Raw genomic sequence first — 24,425 nt, forward strand, 5'->3', positions numbered from 1 at the left:
CTCTCCTTGTCCTTTCCATGTAGCCTGCACACTACCAGTGTGTAAATCATCCTAAAACATCACTTTGATTCTTTCCTTAAAACTTCCAGGGAGCGAGTTCCCATTGTCCTTTGAATAAAGTCTACACAACTTTTTCCGGCAGTCAAATTTCCCACAGTGTGGCTCCCACCTATATTTGAAACCTTTGTTCCAATGGCTCCTCCATTGAAATTCCAGAAAGAAAAAACACTGTTCATATGAGAGCAAAGCTGTGGAGAGGGGCAAGTGCAAAGCACTTGGTGAAAGGAAGTTTTTGTAAACTTTTTAGATTTAATTTCTGGCATACAATCTCTGGAAGCCAAACAATGCAAGTTCTAAATTATCGCAGATACATCTGTATGTGTGTGACTCATCCTCTAGACTAAGGAAACTCTATAAATGGGCTACTATGACCTTTACAGCATGTAAACGATGAAAATAAAGAAGGATGTTGCTCAAGCCTCCCATCTGTCAAAGCCCCTAGCCTATCATATTATGCAACCTTTGTAAATATCTGTTGAATTTAGAATGAACAAATTAATGAGCACATGCATGAATGAATGAAAAAACTACTGTGGCAGGTGCTGGTGGTGTCCTGCCTATATCTTGCAAATACTGAAAACACCTGCACCTTTCCACTGGAAGTCTTTTTTTTCTTTCTTTCCTGGCTACAGATGTGTTCTCAACCTACCCCCAGTTCAAGCTGGAAGTGTCAAAGAGTTGATGAGTCCAGAAGCCACCCTTAACCAATGATAAACAGGGTGTTGGTAAATATAGCCTTACTCCCTCGTTGGAATAACTCTGAGATGTGCTCTTCAATGTCTCCCAGATTTCCTCATTGGGACTGAGCTATAATTGCCTCAGTATCTTGCATGTTAAAGTACCTTGTATTGACTTCCTTTCCTTCCCAGTCTCACTTTCTTATCCCTCAACAGTGCTTTCTAGGATCACTTCACTTCACAAAACAACCCCCAAAACACAAGAAACCCCCAAACCAAAAAGACTACTTGCAAGTGAATTCTTGTCTCAGATCTGCTTCTGGGGGAACCCAAACTAAGACAGCCACTGAATGTGGAATTGTACATTGAGTGCTTAAGGAGAGCCCATGACATCTGGAATTCATGCAACTGGAGTTGAATTAAAAAAAAGAACTCTTTCAGGAATCAGACATCATCTTCTCTGTGGCAAATTTTTTTCCCACACAAAGCACTAACAGTTTGAACAAAAGATGTGGAAGTTTTTCCTCTGGAAGACCACCATTAATTTATAAACGGAGGGTGGGAATCGTTCTTCATTATTCAAATTTTTTGGATATAAAAAGAAAAAATATTAAAACTGGAAAATATTCACGAATGGAATGTTTAGTTATAAAATTACTCTCAGTTCAAATGTCCTTTCCTCCTTCACACTTATGTCACTCCTACCCATAATGCCCTAACAGCAAGTTTCAGAATATTTGGCCAAGCCATGCAAATAAAACTGTAGCTCACAAAAAAGCCAAACCAAACCAAAAAAAAAAAAAACAAAAACTGTAGCTCAACTTTAATAGAAAATCTGAAATCTTGCAAAAATGCAGCCTTTTGTGAAATCTATGAAAATGATGTTGGAGAAGTGCTAGAATCAATGCAAAGCCGTGGAAAGTGAAGATCTGGCAGAATAAGACAAGGCAACTGAAGAAGAGAACATAGACATGGTTGATGACTGTGACAAGAATTTTCCAACAGAGTGATCTGAATATCATAGGATTAAGGGCTGTTCTTGGGGAAATTAGTGATGCCTTTAAATATGTTTGCAAAAGAAGATGCTCTTTTTGATCATTCAATGATCATTTGATCATTGAAAGTCAAGCATGAAGGGATGTGCATTATATTGTGTTAGGATATATATATTTTGGGGAGATTCCACTCCAGAATGTTCCATTTACATTTTGAGTGACAGAATTGCATTAAATTTTTTCTTCCACAAAGTGTTTAATCTCAAAGTCTGTTGTATAACACCCTTTTAGAGAATCATGAAAACATCTGCTTGGCGTGGTAGATTGAAACAGGAAGGAGACTTATCCCTTGCCTTACACAGAGTCTCCTTTGGTTGAAAATCACTTAAACACTGAAGCGAGAACATTTGCTGCTTTTCTTGATTTACAGATGTTTTCTCAGAACTACACTTCCAAACAGTCCCAGCTGACTGTAGCTAAGGCCTGGGTAAATGGATAAGATGCATCTGGTTTCAAGGCACAGACTAAGTACAGGGCAGGCTCTCCGTGTCCCCAGAGAACCTGGCTGGGGTCACAGCTAAGTCTTGGAAGCACTTGCTCTATATATGAGTGCCAAGTGAATCCCCAGCAGGGAGAGACAGGCGAGGAGTAGACTGCTGGGCTCTTCCTCCTGTTGAAAATTCACTGGGCACTGGAGGAGGAAATTTTCCTTCTGTCTTCTGCCCTGAATGTTTTCCCAAACATGAAGGTAAGATAACTTCATTATTTTTGTGAACGAAGCTAACTCAAAAGGGAGTAAGGCTTAACTTAAATAACTCAAAAAAAAAAAAAAAAAAAAGAGAATACATGGGAAAATAGGAAAGAGAAATCTCCGAGGGTGACTTTAAAAAAATCCTTAATTAAGTATAGTTAACAATTCAGCCAAAGTGAATTTGTTTTTCTTTTCTTGCAGTTAATTTATTGGTTTAGAGGTCTGGGAATCAGAGATTGGAGACAATGTTTATGAAAGTCCCAAGAAAGCCATTAAGAAATAAAATACAATAATACAATTGTTATTCCTTAGGGAAAAATTCCCTCCCACGGATTTTGTCTGTTTGATTTGGAGTCAAGCAATGAACCCCCGTGATCTGACTTATCTAACAGCTTTATAAAAAAGTGAATTTGGAGACTTGCAACTTTAGAGTTTGGAATCTGGATGAGAAGATAAGGCTTGTGAGAGTAGAAGATACAGATAAATGGAATGAAACTAAAGGTTTACCAAAAACACATATTGGTCTAATGGAAAATGGCCAAATGTTAAGGATAAAGAAATGCAGGACTGAAGACAGAAATCACTATCATAGACTAGAATTCTGGGATGCAAAAATAAGTTGAACCTGCTATTACAATTTTATTATTGCAGAGGTTTGTATTTAAACTTCAAAATTTTTACATTATAATGCTGGAACAATAATTTCTCAGCCCTGTCAGCTGCTAGATTGCTTTTGTCATCACTATGCCACCGATTTGCAATACTGAATCTACGCTCACTTTCCAGGGGCTTTGGAGGCAGAGTGAGAGGCGGGTCTTGAGTAACTCATGGGTGAAATTACATTTAATTAAGTTATTGAAAATTACACACAAATCATAAAGTTAATTTAATGTTATGATGCTAGAACGTTAAGTAACCATACAAAGTTAGAATTATGATATAATCTAATCTCTATCACTCTATCTTGTATTTTTATTTAAAAATTTAAAATGCTTGTTAGCTCAAAAAGAATAGGATGCATTTCCTAGAGTCATCTAGCTAGTATACTTTCACCTAATATTTGTATTAACCATCAATCAATTTCCTTACTTATTTTATGATGAGACATCTTAATAATTGTTTTGTGCTTAAAGATGGATCATTGATTATTATGACATTTTTCTGCTGGGGTAACATATTTACTTTTATCTTTCAGTTGGTTGATAAAATATCAACAAATAAAGAAATGATTTCTTTGTGAGTTGCATGCAGAGTTCTCACCTATATTTGAAAGTAGAGATTCATATTTTTACAGTAAATCTGAAGGGTATGCTTTTGTGATACATTTCAGAGAAGGTAAACTTAGGCTATGAAGACACCACTAGAAATGGTTTTCAGGTCTGGCCTTTTAAGAGGAAGTATTCTTTTTTCTCCCCCGCGGCCGGCCCCCCCACCATTCATGTGAACTAAATTCAGAGAGGTGGTCCCAGAATTCTTTTCATTCTCTTTGTATCCCTTGGATAGGAGATAACTGGGTCTGAAGTGTTTCAGGGCTTTAGAGCAAAAAGTGTTTCCCTCTGAGCTGGCTGTGGTCCAGACCTTCACTTTCTCTTCCATGGACTGAGATGAACCTGGGGTTTGTAAACCTAAAACATAATTCACATGGTGCTGGGATGTGGTCAGGCACAGAGATGTCTCAGATGAGGGCTTTTCTGCTTCCTCGCCACACCCAGAGCTGATCTGATGTTATCAGCTGTCTTCTGTCAATTATACTGTGATGGTGTTTGTGCCTTTAAAAAAATGTCTTTTTCCAGATTCTAATACTACCATCTTGGCAAAAATAAGTTCAAAGAGAAGATAATATCGATTATTTCTCCACTCAGAGATAACCACTATTAACATTTTAATCTATTTCTTTTCAGACTTTTATATGAGCATGTACAAAATATATTTTATGAAATTGCTATCAATCTAGATCTGAATCTTTTTGCTCACTATATCATAAGCATGTTCTCCTGTCATTGTTCAATCTATAACGTGCTTCTAATGGCTACAAAGTACTCAAATCATATTATTGTGCCCTTTTGCATTTCTTTATCGCTAGAAGTGTTGCAAATTGATGTCTATTTCTGATAAAGATGTAAGTAAATTGATTTTAAAATCTACCTTCTTCTTCATCTGTTTGGTGCCCTATGTTCTAAATTTATTGATCAAGATATTAATTAGGGCATGCTAAGAAATTAGATTTGATTTTTCCATACTTTTTTCTCTTGGAATTTGGAACCCAGTGTATGCTACAGAAATTAATGTTTTATTTTTTTTACCTCAAATGGGCTCATGATTCAACAGACAAATGTAAAAGACCAGATGTGGAGAAATTAGAAGCATAGAGACAATGATTGTAGCTGAAACACTTTAGAGGAAGGAGGTAGAGCTAATGCTCATTCAGTCATAAGAAAGAAGAGAAGAGAATTCTGGGAAATGTAGTCCCAGCTTACCTACATTACACACTGCAAAGATACAATATCTTTTCAACTAAGCAATTCTTTTATAGAGTTAACTCAGATGTATGTCTATATCTGTCATTAATTTGTTTATTAATTTATAATTGTTCTATCTTGTCCATTTGATGAGATACTCTTTCCAAAGGCAAGGAATGATAACTGCTTCATTTTTCAGGTACTCAGCTAGCAAATTTTCAAGACATTCTTTTGGTTAAGAGATTCAGCTTGTATAACTCATGAACTTGTGATAAGCAGATCTTCATGGGTTATAATATATATACAAGGAAGATGGTGGCAAGGTTATCTTTTCTGATGAAAAAGTATATCCCTTAAAACTTCGTTGACATTTAAAAAAATATGTAATAGAATGTCAAAATGGATTTTTTCACGATGCCTGTTTTGCCTGAGAGTCAAAGGTCAATAATAATAGGTGCTCAGTACCCTCACATTTTAAAGTGAGATGTTGTACATTCAATGTGGTATTATTGCAATACCAAAAGAGTAGCCCTAAGTTTGTTTGGTGACCCTTTGGCCGTCTCCATCCTCAAAAGTATGCAATATTGTGTCCCTTGGAGCATGAGGGTGTATAGGGAATGATACCCTACTCACGTTTGAGAAAATCTAAAGGCATAGGCTGGTTCACTGCCCTGTGGTTAGCAAGTAAGTCAACACAGCAGTATTGGTTACATCCTGACATCCAGAGTTTGACAGGGCAAGGATGTGTGCAGGTATCCCATGGAACAGATGTGGACCTTTAGAAAGGGGCCAGACTTGGGTTGTCAGGGACTCTGCCTGGGAGACGCCTGCAGGATGAAGCAACCCCAGCAGACAGCATCAGGAAGCAGGCACTGGTGAGACTCAAGAGAGCTGAACAAAGAGACGAATCATTTGTGCCAGAGAACAGTGGTTGTAGATTCCCAAAGGAGGGATATCCAAAGAATGACAAAAACACCATGAGAGATAAAGAATTGGCATTCAAACATCCAACACACCCTGATTTACCAGCACTGGACTCCAGCTGCGTCGGGCAAGCAAGCTCCTTTTGGCTTTTGCCCCTCTCACTCGTGCTGTGCTGACTCTGGAGAAGACAGGCATCCTGGGGAGGTGGGGAAGAGAAGAAGGAGAATAAAGCAGAGGAATTTTGAAGTAGACCCCACCCCTCCCGCAGGACCTGGGAGCAGGATAGACATTTAAAATTGGATGATACATTGAAATTTGACTGTTAGATTGTTCCAGAACGCCTGGGAGTGACTAAAAGAGCTATGAGATAGGCTGGCCCAAGGGCAGGAAAAATGAGTTGGCATAGTACAAAAAAAGACATATTGTTGAAAAGAAACAACCCACTGCAGTTTATAATTAAAAAAAAAAACCCAACGTTTAAAAGGTGTTGCTTTCCATTATGTACTTCATGTGTTTGTTGAAAAATCAGAAAAGTATCCATAGCCTCTCCCACCATTGTTCACATTTCCAGGGTGCCCACAGCTGTTGGAACCTCTCTGTCCTTTTGGTTATATGTTAATCAGATTATAGGCTAAAAACTCTGTAAGGCTGTAAAAGGCAGAAGTAGGCAACTAGGATTTTACAACTGAAAAAAAGATACCTGATAAGAGGATGGGTGATCTAGGAAGGTGAGTAGAAGCATCTGGAAAAAGTGTTGGGAAGCCATTCCACAGCTACCCTGAGAGAAGAGAGGTTTGGGGAGATCAAGAGAAGAGAAAGAACATTGGCCTGGTAAAATGTGAGGTAAGATGATTAAAGGACTTTTTTTACTGGGTTATGAATTGAATGTGTTTGGTATTTTTAAGGAGTCTCCAGTACAGATTTGAATTGTATTTCCTTTCACCTTCAGTTGTCAAAGTAGGAAAGTACATAGAAATGAAAATAGAATAATAAAAGTCACCTATGATTTCACAACCAGAAATGAACTATTCTCCTTTGTTATGTTTCTTTGTAGATTTGTTTTCAATACACATTTGATTTTCAAACAAAATGTAATCACATTTTATATACAGTTTCATAACCTGTCAGATGCTCAATATTTAGGCTGCTGCTATCACATGAATGTGATTATAAAAGGCCTCTGTGGTGTTTTAAAGACTGAAGGAACCACCCGCAGAGCTAAGGATTGTGATGAGTATCATGGCATCTCTGGCTAGGAATGTACCTCCACTTTTGATTTTTCCATTTAGGAAGCTATTTCTCTTTTAGCTTCTCAGCCCTTGAAACTGTTCTTCTTTCCAGGCATTCTCTTCTCTGGTGTCCTCATGGGTACCAAAGTTAGAGAAGAGAGTGGAGTAAGGAATTAAAAGATGATGGGACCCTAAAGAAATGTTTGTGAACTTTTAACTCTGGGAAGTCTTTTCAATTTATTTGTCAATGACATCACCTAGCCCCTAGTTGTCTTTCCAGAAATGAATAATGGGAGGTGAACTCAAGAGAAATGTATTAGAGACTTCCCTGGTGGCGCAGTAGTTGAAAATCTGCCTGCCAATGCAGGGGACACGGGTTCGAGGCCTGGCCCGGGAAGATCCCACATGCCGCGGAGCAACTAAGCCCGTGCGCCACAACTACTGAAGCCCGCGTGCCTAGAGCCCATGCTCTGCAGCAAGAGCAGCCACCGCAATCAGAAGTCCACACACCGCAACGAAGAGTAGCCCCTGCTCTCCACAACTAGAGAAAGCCCATGTGCAGCAATAAAAGACCCAATGCGGCCAAAAAAATAAATAAATAAAAAAGAGAACTGTATTAAATTTTTATGTAAAATGAAAACTTAAAAGTCAAGCAGAATCATCAAGGCTTCTCCATGGTTCTTTCACTCTTTCTATTCCCAACTCACAAATCTTGACTTGTACAGATGTATTCACTTTTGACTCATTAAAGCAATGCTAACTAAAATATTGCTTTATTGTTTTTTTTCCCCCTCCTAGGCAATAAGTTTATTCCTCTTGGTGGGATTTATAGGAGAGTTCCAAGTTTTTTCAAGGTGAGAATTTTTTGGATTGTGTGTGGAAATCATTAACAATCATTTCTTTTATTTTAAGGAAATTCTTAACTATGGTCTGATTTTTACATTGCAGCCTGAGCATGTTTAACCCTTCAACACTTTTTTTCTTTCCCTTTTTTAGAAAAGGCAATTATAGAGAAAGTGTGTTTTATTCTTATTCTTATTTTACTTTATTTTATTCCCTATAAGGAAGAAACCTGAAGACTAAAAACACCTCAAGGTTTCCTGCTTCTCCCAGTACCGTGGTTTTACCTGCAATTCAGGGAATGGCAGCTGACTTACACATCTTAGAGCAGAATTTGATTTTTGAATGTAATCTTTGCAAAATAGTCTTTGGGATTTTAAAAGTTGAGAGTTTTTTTAAGAAAATAGGTTTATCGGCTCTTGAGACCTGGAAAAAAGCCAACATCATTTACTCACGGCCTTGCTTTGCTTTCACTGTCTGATGGGAGAGGACCAGGTCGGTTTACCTCATCGAACTGTCAGAACATGTGTCTGGAGATGTGCCAGTGACTGGGACACAGAGGAGCCAGACGGTACTGAGAGTAGAGGGGGTGACTGAGATCTTGAAAGAGTTGATTTCAATGCAGGTGTGATAAGGGCTCTGTGAGGGGACTGGACAGGGTGCACAGAGGATGTGAGGCCAAGCGAGCTTCCCTTCCCAAGCCTCGGTGTTTGGGGAAGGCCTCTGCCTGTCTCTGGGAGACAAAATAGACACATAGCATTAAGTTCAGATTGTTTAAAGGTCAAAAACACTAAGACATTTGGATCACTGATGCCATATCAAGACGACAGGTTAGCAAGATTAGCCCCATAAGGGCACCTGAGCCACAAATGGCACTCCTTATCTGCAGCACCTGGCAGTGCTATGCTTAACTAAGCAGGAATCACCTTGACCTGAGATGTCTCCCAGTTAGGAATGTACTCAAAGTCCAGAAAGCAGGAGTCCTGGTTCCTCTACCCCTTGTAAAGTGTGGTTTTAGGTAAGGCTTCCTTAATCTCTTTGGACTAAGCAACATGACCTCTTGGACACAGCCAGAGTTAAGCATTGTAAGAGAGTCAGCTTGCCATCTTCCACATGTATTTTATTTGGGTGGAATTCTTTGAGCTCAACTTGACGCTACTGTACTTGGGTGTGTGCTTGAGAAGTGACCTAGATAAACAGGGGGAGCATGTAAAACTCAATTCTCGTCCATTTAGCCTTTGCCAGAGTTTGGTTTCCTACTTCTCATACGGTCGTTTTAGAGCTTGTTGTCTCTCAGTTAAATTTCTGTATAGCTCTTCAATTCATCGTCCAAAATCCTGTCAAAGGCCATAATACCTTTCTTTTATATGTTCTCACTTAGCCTCCCAACTTTAGACACTCTCTTATGTGTATTTCCACAACGCATTATACTGTACACATTTCTGTTAGGAAATCTATCTCATTAGCTATACTGTACAAAGGATCGTGATTATTGTGTTATGATTATTTGTTTACACATCTGTGTCTTCATCCTCCCCTCTACCAATTGTCAGTATCCTATCTCTTTTATGTATATAGCTCTAGTGTCTAAATAGTGCCTGGTACATTCTAGATATTTCATAAATGAAATTTAATTAATCTCTGAAAAAGTGAGTCCTTCCCACATATATTTTTATATATTTTGGGATCCTCTTGGTGCCTCTTAGGAAAAAAATTGTGAAGCAATTTTTGACTATTCTTGCCAATTTTTTGTCTTCTCTCCTACCTTGCTGTCGGCTTTATGATGGACAATTTGATGCTATGACAGTGCCTCCTCGCCAGTCAATTGCCAGTGGGCTTCCTATGCCCCTTGGTCAGAATGCAATGGTTGTACCAAGACTCAGGTAGGACCATGTGAAAACTTTGTCTTTACTATTTATATGTAGAAATAGCTTAGGTGTGGACACAATGGCATTAACTTTTGAATGTTGTTTTATTGTTTGAAAATGTAATTAGTAATTTTGAAGGGAAAAAGTATGATTTATTTCATACTTAATATTGTAATAAAAAATTTCTGCATTCTCATTTTTCTTGCAGGACTTCTCTAAATCTTACATTTGAGCCTAGAAATATACATAGGAGAGACACTTAAAGCAACTCACAAACTCTTTCACTATCAGAGAAATAAGAATAGCATGAAATGAAGTTAGTAGATAATTCAAAATTTCATATTTACTGGATTCAACTTTTCTTTTCATTTGAAACAAACACTAAAGAGTAGCAAAATAGCTGCTTCACTTTACCTAACTAATAGTGAATGACCATGGAAAGTCAAACATTTTTAAAGTTTAATACAAAAGTAATATAAATAAAATACCAGACTTGACTGAGAGATTATAGAGTACTTCTAAAAATGTCCATTTTTTTCCTTATTATAAATTAATCATTGGAGAAAATGATTTATAGTTTTATAAATGAAATAAAATGGTTTATTTCTATATAAATAAAGAAAACACTACTTATAATTCTACCATTTAGAAGAAACCAATATGTCAGCATTTTAGTATTTACTCTTTCAATTTCTCTTCTTTTCTTTTTTATTCCATGTAAGCACAGATCTGCTTTATTCTTTTTGAATAGCTACATGGCATTTTATTGTATGAATGTACATTAAAATAATTTAATTAAAGTTCTACTGACTGGCATTTGGGTGTTTCCTCAATTTATTTTCTTTCTATGTGCTTATGATTTTTAAAATAGGATTATTTGATCATGATTTTGTATTCTATTTTAACTTAACATTATACTATCAGCATGAATTTTGACAGCTGAATTATGTTCCATTATATGTATATACCAATCTTATTTATACACTTCCTATTGTTTGAGATTTAGGTTATTTATATATTTTGTTATTATGAATAAAACTTTAGTGAACATTTTTGCACATAGATATGTCTTTTTTCTGATAATCATCTTAGGATAAATTCCAAAAATACAATGTTGGTTTCAAAGGTTCTGAACATTTGAATGGCTAAATTTTTTTTTTTTTGTATTGAGATACCATTGACATATAACATAATATTAGTTTCAGGTGTACAACATGATTTGATATTTGTAAAATATTTTAAAGGTGGTTCAGTTTAGATAAAAATGTGCATTTAAAATCATTTTAAAGTTATTAAAATAACAGAACCATATTATAGAAGATAACTTGTGTTTTGAAGCATCATCATTATCCTCATTTTTCAGCATTTATTTAGTATCTACATGAGGGGTATTTACAAAACAAGTTACACAAGTAACTAGGATTTGGTTTCTGGCAAATATAATATTAGATGACAACTCTGATTACAGGCAAACAGGTACATGAATAACAAAACAAAAGTCAAACAAACACCAACTTCAGAAAACATTTTTATAATTTAAAAACAAGAAAGAACATTAAATAGAGGTAGATTGAAGGTATTTTTCATATGAGTAATTTTTTTGTGTGAAGGTCATTATGCTTACATTATAAAAACAGAATTTTCACCCAGAAGAAGACAAGTGAAAATGAAAAAGGGGTCATAAGATCAGAATTTGATGGGTGAATGAGACCCTGAGAGCAGACAGCCATCAAGGTCATCCTGGTGTCTATGGAGAAGGAAAACATTACTTATACGACAACGCAATCTATGCATTGGAACTTCAGAAAAGCACAATGTTACTAAGCCACGTATAAGAGGTGTCTTCATCAATTAAATACAGAAACTAAAAACTTACTAAGAAACTGTACTGAGTTCCATTCCTCACTCATACTCCTCTATGACTCCTCTGCTTAGACGCAATGAAAGCCCCAGGCTGTTGCAAACCTGCTCAGAGTTCAAATTACCTATCTGTGACCCTTTGTTCCAATTTAGGATGAATGAATAGATTCAACTTTGGTTTGTATATCTAGTCTTCCCTGCTGCTAAAGGTTTAAATTCTCTGGAATCTCAGATTTTGTCCATTTTTATTAACTGGTAAGAGTTGAGTATAGGAAGAGGCTTAAAAGATGCACCTTTGATTGCCTTTGGGGAGGAAAATGATTTTGCAGATCTTTCTTTTTGTTTAAACATTAGATACATGTCTTCATATTGAGTAAATGAATTTTAGAATGAATTAGTTTTCTCATTTGCCTTAGAGATTTCCTCAAATTTTTTTCTACCCCCTCCTACCTCACCCCACCCTAAGATAGGCCTTTGACATCTTTCCCATTTCAGAGGTCAGTAATTTTGGTTGTCTAGTAAAGTATCATTGTAGATGTACCTTCACCTGTGGACCACTTAGGCTTCTGTTTTGTAAATTTGACTTCCATGTTAGCATATATGTCTCTCTGGATTGTTTTGCCTCACCTTGCCTTCCTGAAGAAGGCTTAAGGTTCAACTCAAATTAATTACCACCACTTTTCTAAAGGTTTCCCTTACTCCTTGTTCATCTTAACTTCCCTTCCCGATACGCTTACTCTTTCTCCAGCAAAATTCACTTCACCTTTTCTAATTAGCTCTTGGTACATTGCTTTGGCAAAAAATTAGTCATTTTGTGTTGTGATCTGGTCTATCCAGCATACTTTCTTAAAGATTCACTAATTTTCTTTTTTCATTCAACCCTAAGAGTAAATATATAACTGGGAGTGCTCTATAAATAATAACCCAAGTGTCACTATATTCAAAGACAAGTGGGTTTCTGGGTGCATTGATTTTGTAGGCTTTACTGCTGTAGTACACCAGAACAATTTTACAAACATTATTTCTCTGATTGTATCAATTTATCCCAGATTTTATTTCTCAGATAAAGGAAACTGGAGATATTGAAAAGCTATTTGGTTTGTATTTAGACTCGCAGGCGGTCAGTTGCTGTTTATGGGCAGTATGGCGGCCATCCCTGTGTTGGAAGTGCTTTTGAACCACAATCGTGTGAACCTACACGAGGATGTCCAATAGAAGAGGGATGTGGAGAACGTTTCAGGTGTTTTTCAGGTATTTGCTTCCCATAGGTTCGGCACGCAGAGTGTAAGTTCAAATGCTCTTTGTTTAATTTGCTCAGTATGTATTTGTTGAATTGTACTACATTTATATTAGCCTATAAATTAATTTTCCCCCAAATCAGTTGGATTTTTATTGGCATATTAGTTACACACTCAACTGTCATTCTTTTAAATGCATGGGTGTTATCTGGTAATAAAGGTGGGGATACTCTTTGCTTCTTTGAAAAAGAAATATGGCTATTGACAGGACCCATTGTTCTTGACATTGCATTTTTGGTGAAGATATGGAATGAATCTGGAATGAAGACTGAAATTAGGCAAAAACAATATTACTGCCCAAATTATTTTTATGTTTACAAGAAAAACAACTCTAATTAGTTAATCAAGGAGCAATATGGGTCATCTCTATGCATGGGGAAATGAAACAGTTTTGTATTGAATAATATTTGACCTATTGTCTATGTTGCATTTGTGCAGAAAGGTTAATTCAACAACTTTTAGCAAACATTTATTATTCTTGTTATGTTCCAGATACAGAAATGAGGGTTGTGGATGTAGAATGAAACACATAGCCTCTTCCCTCAAAATTCTTAAAGTTTTATGGGCAAAATAGTACATAAATATTTCCTGTGTTAGACGTGTTTTTCAACAATACCTGTGAAACTCCTATTGTACTTTCAAAACCCAAATCAGATGACGCTGCCTTAGGGAGACCTACCCTAAAAGCCCAACTGATAGAGCTATTTAACAGATTACTTTTCTGTGTTCTCTGTGTGCATTGTATCATCTGTAATCTGAAGTATTTGTTGCCCTGGATATCTTTTGGTAGACTGAACTCCTTGAATGTGTGTATTATATTTCTTTTATTTTTGCATCTGGGGTGTGTGGTACATAGTAGACTTTCAACAAATGTTTGCTGCATTGGATCAAGTGACAGCATAGTGGGATGTGCTATCAGGACAGTTTTGTGCCATGCATACTATAAGGGCACAAATGAAGGGCATACATTGTAGCTTGTGGGGCAAGGGTGGTTTCTGAGAGGAAGTAATGTGTGATTTGATTTTTGAAGAACTGTAGGTGCAAAGTCAGCGGACATGACAAAAAAGGTTGGTCTTTGATTTATGTAAATGATCTAGTATGACTAGGGCGTAGGAAGCTAGTAAAAGAATGGTTGGATATAATGCGGAGGGAGGCCGGGGCTAGATCATCTGGTACCTTCTAGTGCTTCCTCGTGCTTCTGGTACCCTGGGCTTATATCTATCACAACAATTACATTGCTGAATTGTAATGATCTAACTTCATACTCTTTCCTATTAGATTGTAAAGTATATGAAAACCCTGGTGAATACCCTTTTTATTCATATTTGTATCCCAGCACCCAAGAGTGTCCTGAACAGAGAAGGTGCTAAAGAAATGTCAAATTTTAATCTTTTAATCCAGTTCCCATGCTCTCAAAGCATATATATCTAAATCACCAAGAAAGACAGCACTTTGGCATCTTGGTCAGTGATTACAGAAGAGAAATGGAAAGTTGAAGGGCAGGAAGTCAATCTGTCTTCCCAGTGATTGGCATTGAGTGATTTTGGAGAATTCAGACAAAGTGCTTGATGGCCATGGGTGAGAGCCTGGAATTTGAATTCAGGTTCTATTTTCAATTTTGTGTCCAGCCAAGGTCAGAATCAATTTGCATGTTGAAAAATGAGGACCAAGATAATCAGCAGTCCTTCCCTGGGCACTGAGGGTTTATCTCAAACTCACATTAGAGTATCAGTGTTGTGTTGAGGGTCCAGGGTGAAATCTTTTGATCCCAGGTAGTGTTTTCCTTTCCACCTCTTTTATTTTTGTGTGGTGGCTTTTCTTGTGTTCAGGTCAGTGCATCAGCAGATCTTTGGTTTGCAATGGGGATTCTGACTGTGAAGAGGACAGTGCTGATGAAGACAGGTGTGAGGACTCAGAAAGCAGGCCTTCCTGTGACCTCGATAAACCTCCTCCCAACATAGAACTTACTGGACAGGGGTAAGGTGTTGGGTGTCTTCCTGTACACATCGATGGGTTGTAGTTTTTATTTTGTGGTTTGGTAAGTCTAATAACAAATCACCTAATAGTCAAGACTTTGCTTAGAGCTCTTTGCCACATCCTGAAACAATTTAAAAATTCCTATCTATATACCCGTAAATATATGTGGTAAAGCATAGAGGGACGAGTTGTCCCTGGACTGTTGGGTTTAGCACTGAAAGTCCTGCATCTAAGGAAACCCTTCAGACCTGGGAAAACCTGGCCAATCAGTCCCCCTATGGGAGGGAAGGGGGGAGGACTAATTCAATGATGTGGGGCTACTTAAGGGAACGAAGAGACAACAGAATGAGAGCAGCGGAAGAAGAGAGAAAGTGTGTTGGAACACTCAGACTGAAAAGTAATCACCTAAACCAGCTGGGAACTTTCAAGTGAAGTTGAGGCAATCCTGTTAGCCTTTTTAAAAAGAATTCTGAAAAACTTTTAACGGTCAGACCCAAGTTAAAGTTTCAAGGTTTTAAGATAATCTCTTTGCTTAGATGTGATTTTTCTATACTACTATGAAATTCATTAATGGAAAAATGGTAAAGTTACTTTATAGAGTATACCAGTTAGCATGCTAAGAGGCCGACTAGTTGTAAATCATTGTAGAGAGTTCTCTCTCTTCAAGAGTAATCTTAATTGTTTGTTTTTTTCTATAGATTCAATTCAAAACCAGCTGTTGCCATAGATACAAAAGGGCTGTGTGTTTCCTAAATAAGTTCTTAGGCTAAAAGGATGTTGGGTTTCCCCAGCTATTAGTTTTAACCATTATAGCAAGCAGGGGGAGTTGGGTAATGTATAGTATGCTTTAGGAGGCTTTTTATTTGAGCTCTCCCAGAGATGTTTAACTGTAATGTATTTCAAGAATATCTAGAGTTCTCTAATGATGCCTGTTTCAGCAAGTGGTGTTTCTTGTTTTTAACAGCCTTTTCTTCTTTCATTTTTTAAAAAACAGTTACAATGCACTCACAGGCCAGTTTAGGAACAAAGTCCTCAACACTAAAAGTTTTGGTGGTCAATGCAGAAAGGTGTTCAGCGGGGATGGGAGAGATTTCTACAGACTGAGCGGAAGTATCCTCTCCTATACATTCCAGGTACTTAATTACATTGATTTGATTTCTTTCCAATCTGTGAATTGTTGCCAGAGATCATTATTTATATGATATTGATTTTTTTTGGTATTTTGTTGAGAATTTACTTGTGGCCTCATATGTGGTCAATTCTTAGAAATGTCTTATATAGGCTTAAAAAGAATACATTTTCTTTTTTTAAGAAATGTTTTATTTATTCTTAAAAGTTTTTAATACAATTTTTAAAGTTTACTTTCCATTTACAGTTACTGCAAAATATTGGCTCTATTCCCCGTGTTGTACAATACATCCTTGAGCCCATCTTACACACAGTAGTGTGTACCTCCCACCTCCTCACCCCTATATTGCCCCCCCCTTTCCACCAGTTTGTTCTCTATATCTGTGAGTCTTCTTCTTTTATGTTACATTCACTATTTAGGAATATATATTCTTTAAATCTGTGTTATAGCGCAATGATACTTTTAATTTATGTCATTCAAGCTGAAATATCCATTGTCTCATTTTGAACTCCATACTCCATGTGGGTCCAGAACCTGATGGTCTGTCCCTGTGTGGGTGTTAAAACCCAAGGCCCTGCTCATGACTGGTTGTGATAGTCTCCTAACCACTGCCACAGTGTCACCTTACTTAAAAATGTTTTTTTTTTTAAATTATGAAATATTTCTATGTACAAAAGGCTGTGAATAACATATACTTGCAGTTTGGAGAAAACTAATAATACAAACAGGACTATATATGCCCACCACCCACCTCAAGAAATAGAATATTACCAGTGACTTAAAGGCTCCTCTCTACCTCTCTCCGTCACATCTTCTCTACCTGTACTGCCCGTACAACCTCTATCTTATATTTTGTATTAATCATACAAATGAGCTTCTCTAGTGCAGACACCTGGAACTCGAATTGCTGCTCTGTAGGCTATGTTTAGGTTACACTTCACTAAAGTTTCCAAAACCTATATATGACCAATCTGTACCCCACCAGCAGTGTGGAAGAGTGGCCTGTGTTCCACATCCTTGCCCGCATCCATACTGCCAAACTTTAAAATTTTGTTTATGGTCTCAAGGTTTCCCCTGCAGGCTTCTGCTTCTTGCAGGCTGTTTCTGTCATACACACGTAAACTCATCCTGTTGATTGATTTCAACACAAAATCTACTCACACAAAACAGTAATGGCTTTAGGGGAAATTCCTGAAGATTTAGAGGGAACATAGAGGAGAGATTGTCTACCTCATAGTGCCAATGCATCTGACGAAAACAGTTGAGATCCTCTATCTTAAATTGTCTGTCCTTCCACAACCTAAGCCAAAAGAAGTTTCTGGTCTCATCCTGTTTTAGCCTCTTTCTTGCACATCTCTTCCAAGATCTCCTCTCTCATGCCTTTCCTCCCATCTTCCCAGAGCTCAAAAATTTCCAGTTCAGCCCTCCTTACTGATTACTCCCAAATTTGTAAACCAAAACTATTAGGATATTCAGAAGGAAGGGGCTTTAGTTTACCAGCATTAGTCATCTTCAGAAAGCAGTTCTGATTATGAGGAGCAAACCCACCAACCTTCGACTTATAATGGAATTAAATTACATTTAAGAGTTACTGAATCATGAAAGTAGAAAGTGGAACTGACTTGAAAAATAATCATAGCTACCAGTTTTTGAATATTTCCTGTGGCATCTGCACTATTCTAGGCAATTTGTGTAATTTGAATCCTCACGACATCTGTGGAAAGTAAGTAATATTTTACTGTTTTATATACATAGAAATCGAGGCTCAGAGGACTTCAGCAGACTTGCTTCAAGTCACCAAATTAATAAGCAGTAGAGCTTGGATCCAGTCTGTCAGATTTCACAGCCCTTCATTTTTCTAGTATATTTTACTCTCCCAATGTGTTGTATTAACTGCTTTTTTGACTCTAAATTCTGCTTGGTGAAAAACCTATATTGTAATTTACCCTTTGGCCAGAAGGGAGAATGTGAGATAGGCATATAAAGAGAATTTTTTCTCCTCATATTACTAGGAGGATGTGTTGATAATTCTTTCATAATTATAAGGGGGAGAATTGCATATATGTATATATATATATGCACATATATGTGTATATGTGTGTGTGTGTGTGTGTGTGTGTGTGTCTGTGTGTGTGTAGTCAAATTTAGAAAGTTACAGAACAGAGGAAGTAATAAGGGAGAGAATTTCTGACATGGCTGGAAAGGAGACATGCTGGAAACCTGCAGCTTCCGAAGAAGAAAAATAATTTAATAACAGCATAATTCTGACGTTCGTTTTCTACAGCATGGCTTGGTTTTTGGATTGACATCTGAAATGCCTTGCCAGTCACTGAATGTGAAGGTGTTTGTCAGAGGTAGAGGGAAATTATAGCCTGTTATTTAGGATCCAGCCGAAGGTAAGTGAGGTGGAAGCAATAGGCAGTGAGTCAATCACTGCAGTGGGAAACCCAGGTGCGAATATGGAGGCGGTCAATGTCCTCCTCAGTTCAAATAGAAGGGGAGCCACTGGGGATTCAGGCCTCTACAGGCGGAACATGACTTTTTGGCTTGTTGGAACATAAATGTTAGTAAATAAACATAAAACAGAATAATCAGTCCATCTCTCTTCTAATCTCTGTTTTGGAAATCAGCATGGTGGTTTACCCAGGACAAACCCAGTTGCTTATTGAGTAAGCCACTTACTTTGATGCCGTGCACACTCTGTTTGCTCATACTTTTCATACCACAAGGAAGCCTTTGAAACATAAGCACATTCCAGCTCCATGGTCACTTTGGGAAGGTGCCACCCTGCTTAGTTTAGCCTGGGAGATGCTGAAAGACTGTCTTGTTTATTCTCAGCATGTAATGAGTTGCAGATGGGAGTGAGTAAAGATTAAGGTGGAGAAAATAACTTCCTGGATCCTCCTGTTTTGATCTTGAATGTAATTCATTATATTAAAAAATTTGTATTGAAGTATAGTTGATTTACAATGTTGTGTTAGTTTCTGATATACAGCAGAGTGATTCATATATATATATATATATATATATATATATTCTTTTTCATAGTCTTTTCCATTACAGTTTATTACAAGATATTGAATATAGTTCCCTGTGCTATACAGTAGGACCTTGTTGTTTATCTATTTTATACATAGTAGTGTGTATCTGCCAATCCCAAACTCCTAATTTATCCCTCCCTCTCCTTCCCCTTTGGTAACCATAAGTTTGTTTTCTATGTCTGTGAGTCTGTTTCTGTTTTGTAAACAAGTTCATTTGTGTCCTTTTTTTAGATTCTGCATATAAGTGATATGTGATGTTTGTTTTTCTCTGATTTAGTTCACTTAGTATACTTCATTATATTTTTTAAAGCAAGATCCTATATGTATATCAAATGAATAACAAAAACGTATTCTAAAGGCAATTTTTTTTTTTTTGCGGTATGCGGGCCTCTCACTGCTGTGGCCTCTCCCGTTGCGGAGCACAGGCTCCGGACGCGCAGGCTCAGCGGCCATGGCTCACGGGCCCAGCTGCTCCACAGCATGTGGGATCTTCCCGGACCGGGGCACGAACCCATGTCCCCTGCATCGGCAGGCGGACTCTGAACCACTGCGCCACCAGGGAAGCCCTCTAAAGGCAATTTTAACTAATGCTTAGTTATCTGATCCTCTGCTTCCTCTGTTGGTATGTGTCTAAATATCCGAGACTTCTAAATCTACTTTGTTAACAGAAAATAACTTGAATGATAATAAAAGTAGCTCACACATATTAAGAACCTTTTATATACTAAGCATGTTTCAAGTGCTTTAAATAGAACTTTTTTTTATAATAACCTAAGTATGTAGGTACTGTCATCTACTATTTTTACAGATGAGGAAACTGAGACAAAGAATGCTGAGTAGGGGCTTCCCTGGTGGCACAGTGGTTGAGAGTCCGCCTGCTGATGCAGGGGATGTGGGTTCGTGCCCCGGTCCGGGAGGGTCCCGCGTGCCGCGGAGCAGCTGGGCCCGTGAGCCATGGCCGCTGAGCCTGCGCATCCGGAGCCTGTGCTCCGCAACGGGAGAGGCCACACCAGTGAGAGGCCCTCATAGCGCAAAAAAAAAAAAAAAAAAAAAGAATGCTGAGTAATTTACCTACAATCACAGAGGTAGTAGATGACAACTATGGGGTCTGAACCCTAGAAGTGTGGCTCAGAGCCCTTGCAGCACACTGTACTTAGGTGGGGTTAGAATATGTATAAGCGTTGATAGGAATGAGCCAGTAGAGAAAGAAAAGTTGAAGCTGTAAGACCGGGAGTAATCAATCAATTTAATTAGTCCTTTGAAGAGGTGAGAGGGTTAAAAAAAAAAAAATGTCATGAAGAACCTAGGGGTAAGACAGGAATAAAGACACAGACCTACTAGAGAATGGACTTGAGGATGTGGGGAGGGGGAAGGGTAAGCTGTGACAAAGCGAGAGAAAGGCATGGACATATGTACACTACCAAAGGTAATAAGGTAGATAACTAGTGGGAAGCAGCTGCATAGCACAGGGAGATCAGCGCTGTGCTTTGTGATCGCCTGGAGGGGTGGGATAGGGAGGGTGGGAGGGAGGGAGACACAAGAGGGAGGAGATAGGGGAACATATGTATATATATAACTGATTCATTTTGTTGTAAAGCAGAAACTAACACATCATTGTAAAGCAATTATACTCCAATAAAGATGTTAAAAAAAAAAAAAAGAGGTGAGAGGGAATGCAATACAGAAAAAAGACAGAGAAATTAGCCTTAGACAGGGGGAGGAACACCTGCACAGGAAAGGAAGCGAAAGACATTCGTTCGTAAGTCTGTAAATTTGTTAGCCAGAAGTGTAAGAAGTCTGTGTCTGATAGTGGGAATGTTTGTAAAGAAAGAAGTTAAGTTTATCTTCTGAGAGTGAAGGAAATGATTGTAAGATTGGGGGATTGAGATGGGTGCAGAACTTTTGAAATAGATACTGTAGGGAATGGGAGAAAGAATTGGCTAGACATTTAGGGTTGCTGGAATGTATTGAGGATTCCACTGAGGTTGGAAATTATGAATGGACTTACAGTAACACCAATCGATAGTTGTGTGATTTTTCTATAGCAGTGCTAAGGTGCCTGGCTGCGAGCACTGAACAAAGGTTGAGTTTTTGCCTGGCAAATATGGTGGCAGAATATACCTAGGCAAGGTTCATTGGCAGGAGTTAGGTTCATTGGCAAGAGAATAATAAGTCATGAGCCATGAAGCGTAACTACAACATGAAGGAAGTGACAAAATGAAGGTGCTGATAGGGAAAGAGAAGGGAAAGTAAGTTGAAGGGCTGTCTCTATGAGGTTGAATAATAGATATGGCAATAATAGAATGAGTGTCAACAGAGTAAGAGATGTCAGAGTGTAGGATGTTTGAATTTGTGACTTCAGAGGAAGACTCAGTCTGGGGAAATTTCAGGATCTTAGCTGGAAGGAGGAGGGTATTAAAGAAGATTTAAGATCACACTACCTTGAGAAAGGATTCTTGTGGCTATGTGTAGAGTACATGGGAGTGAGGAGACGCTGAACTAAAGTTCTTAAGAGGTTTATCTGCATAAATCATGAATCAAGTATTTGAATTGTACACCTGAAAAAGAGAAAAAAATAGGCTAATTTTTTTTTTTTTTTGCATTGAAAGAAAGGTAGCTAACTTTTCTTTCTTGAGAGAAAAAACTAAATTCTGTGTCTGTCCAAAACCAAATAGGACTGAGACACTATCTAGTGACTCTAGAAATCTCTAGTACATTTTGATTTATTTATTTATTTATTATTATTATTTTTGCGGTATGCGGGCCTCTCACTGACGCGGCCTCTCCCGTTGCGGAGCACAGGCTCCGGACGCGCAGGCTCAACGACCATGGCTCACGGGCCCAGCCGCTCCACGGCATGTGGGATCCTCCTGGACCAGGGCACGAACCCGTGTCCCCTGCATCGGCAGGCGGACTCTCAACCACTGCGCCACCAGGGAAGCCCTCTAGTACATTTTTAAATAATGTCCTCTTTGTATTCAACAATAATAATGTCCTCTTTGTAGTTAAGAATAATAATATATTCTTCATTTTGACTTGAGCTGAATTTTTGCGTTTGACTTTTAAACAAACCAATTTCATAATATAATGAAAATAATGTTGGAATAAAAGGTATGGTTAAATCTATTTTTTCTTCTCTTCTGTCTTGCTTCTAGCATGAATGCCTAATTTTTAACATGGGTAGTGATGAAAGTATTTTTAATATTTTCTGGTATTTTGTTGAATTTCCTTCTAGTCTTTTCTTGACTGGGCATATACTTGCATATTTGTGGTTAATAGGATTTGTAAATATCACATTTATGCTTGCTTTTTCATTTAACATGAACAATTTGTCCTCACACTCATCCTTTACGATGGCTGCATCATATTCTATTTTCTTTTTAGCATTAAAAAATTTTTTTATTGGGGTATAGTTGATTTACAATGTTGTGTTAATTTCAGGTGTACAGCAAAGTGAATCTGTTATACATATATCCACTCTTTTTTAGATTTTAGCTTTATTTTTAAAATGTATCATATTCATCATTTAAATTTTCTCTGTGTTTATTTATACTTTGATCTCAAATACAGATGTGTATGGACATATAATAAAAACACAAATACTTGTGAAAGGAGAGTTACTGATCTGAATATTTATATAGAACAGACTGAGAGTCATATTTCATGTTGTTTTATTCTCATGGTGACTGACATTTTAAGCAAGATAGTTGCCTATGATTTAAAAAAAACTAAAGATTTTTTCATGAAGATTCAGATATATCTCTTTTCTTGAAAAATCAGATATCTGTCAGTGCTAGAACCTGTAGAAATGTATAGGACTGTCAGATGGATTTGAGTGTTGGGTACCTTTTAGACCCTTTTAGACAGGGTGTGTGCTCACTTCATTACCCCGCCTTCCACTGGATGCTTCCAACATTTATATTACTTGCCAGTCCTCTGTGGGCATTTCATTTTGACACTTGATTTAGGACAAAATAAAGGATAAAGAAATAGTAGTCTTCATGAATGCTGGAGCTGTCCCTTGTCAACCACATGTGACTATCCTGTTGTCTGTTTTTAAATTTGTTTGGGATGACTTTTTCTTCTACCGTCTAGCATAGGAAACACAATTCCAATCTTAACATTTGTTCAAGTCGAACAGAATTAGAAATTTAAATCCACTACTGGATCACATAGAACATTTCAAAAACAAAGCCCCAGAGATCTAACTTTTTCATTTTCTTTATAGGTGAAAATAAATAATGATTTTAATTATGAATTTTACAATAGTACCTGGTCTTATGTAAAACATACATCAACAGAACATTCATCATCTAGTCAAGGACGCTTCCTCTTTTTTAGTTCTTCATCTTCTTCGTACAGTTACTCTTCAGATACTGAATATATCCTTAAGGAAAAGGTTAGTATGAAATATATGAGTTAACTTTTCCATATTTTACTGGTTTAGGTATTTCTAACATTAACAGAAGTGCATTTACTAAAAGAATCAGCTTTCATTTTTAAAGTAGGGCACAGTATCTTCTTCAAAGAGATAATCCAATATATTTCTTTAAAAGGTATGGTTTTTGTCTTGTTAATTCTCTTTGATAATACATTTAGTTACACTTTTTATTTTCTCATTGAAGTATTTGTTCTTATTTAAAAATCTAAAAAAACTTATTACTTTCAAATCTTCTAGTTAAAACGAACGTAAATTTCTAATTCATGATTACTGATGCTACTATTTTAAGTATTATATACAGTTTCAAAAATCCAATGAAATGTGCTTCCGAAACACTAATACTAGAGTTTTTTAAAGAAGGTGCATGAAAATAAAAGATGTTAAAATACTTTATTACTTTGGAGATACCAGCATTTTCATCTGAGGAGGTTAAAAGACTTTAATTTTAGATACTGTGTTGTATTGAGATACTAAAACTTTCATCATGGGCAACCTGAACAGTTGAAATGAATTGTTCTAATTGATTCACACTTACTGCTGAAGAATTTTTCAGGCTGATCATCATTTATAATATACATAATTCATCTCATTCTTAAAGTCAGTAACTTGATTAATAGATCACATAAGCGAGGTATAAAGGAGTATAATTTTGTTTTATGACTAAGAAGTTAATTGTGGAAATATGAGCTGTAAAAACATTTATTATACCCATATTATATTGTTCACATAAGTGAGGATTTGGTGTAAGGTAGCTCTGTCTTGGACATCATGAAAAGATGCTTAGGAAGGGTTTAAAAGACCTCATTATAAAGTAGCTTACCCTGTAAATACTCCAGTATGGGAGATAAATTATATGGTCACCTTACCTATAAGTCA

General features: G+C 37.2%; 1 protein-coding gene across 1 annotated transcript in view; it reads left to right on the forward strand.

Annotated features, from left to right (window-relative positions):
- Positions 1-2,474: 2,474 nt before the first annotated feature.
- The window catches only part of C7 (complement C7), a 52,921-nt gene continuing 30,970 nt past the window's right edge, over positions 2,475-24,425 (forward strand). The window contains exons 1-7 of the mRNA XM_065873640.1: positions 2,475-2,480; positions 7,894-7,949; positions 9,743-9,818; positions 12,773-12,914; positions 14,791-14,938; positions 15,933-16,071; positions 23,337-23,507. Of these exons, the coding sequence (XP_065729712.1) occupies positions 2,475-2,480; positions 7,894-7,949; positions 9,743-9,818; positions 12,773-12,914; positions 14,791-14,938; positions 15,933-16,071; positions 23,337-23,507 (738 nt within the window). The remainder of the gene's footprint in view (positions 2,481-7,893; positions 7,950-9,742; positions 9,819-12,772; positions 12,915-14,790; positions 14,939-15,932; positions 16,072-23,336; positions 23,508-24,425) is intronic.

Source organism: Phocoena phocoena, chromosome 3, assembly GCF_963924675.1.
Source record: "Phocoena phocoena chromosome 3, mPhoPho1.1, whole genome shotgun sequence".
Lineage (NCBI taxonomy): Eukaryota > Metazoa > Chordata > Mammalia > Artiodactyla > Phocoenidae > Phocoena > Phocoena phocoena.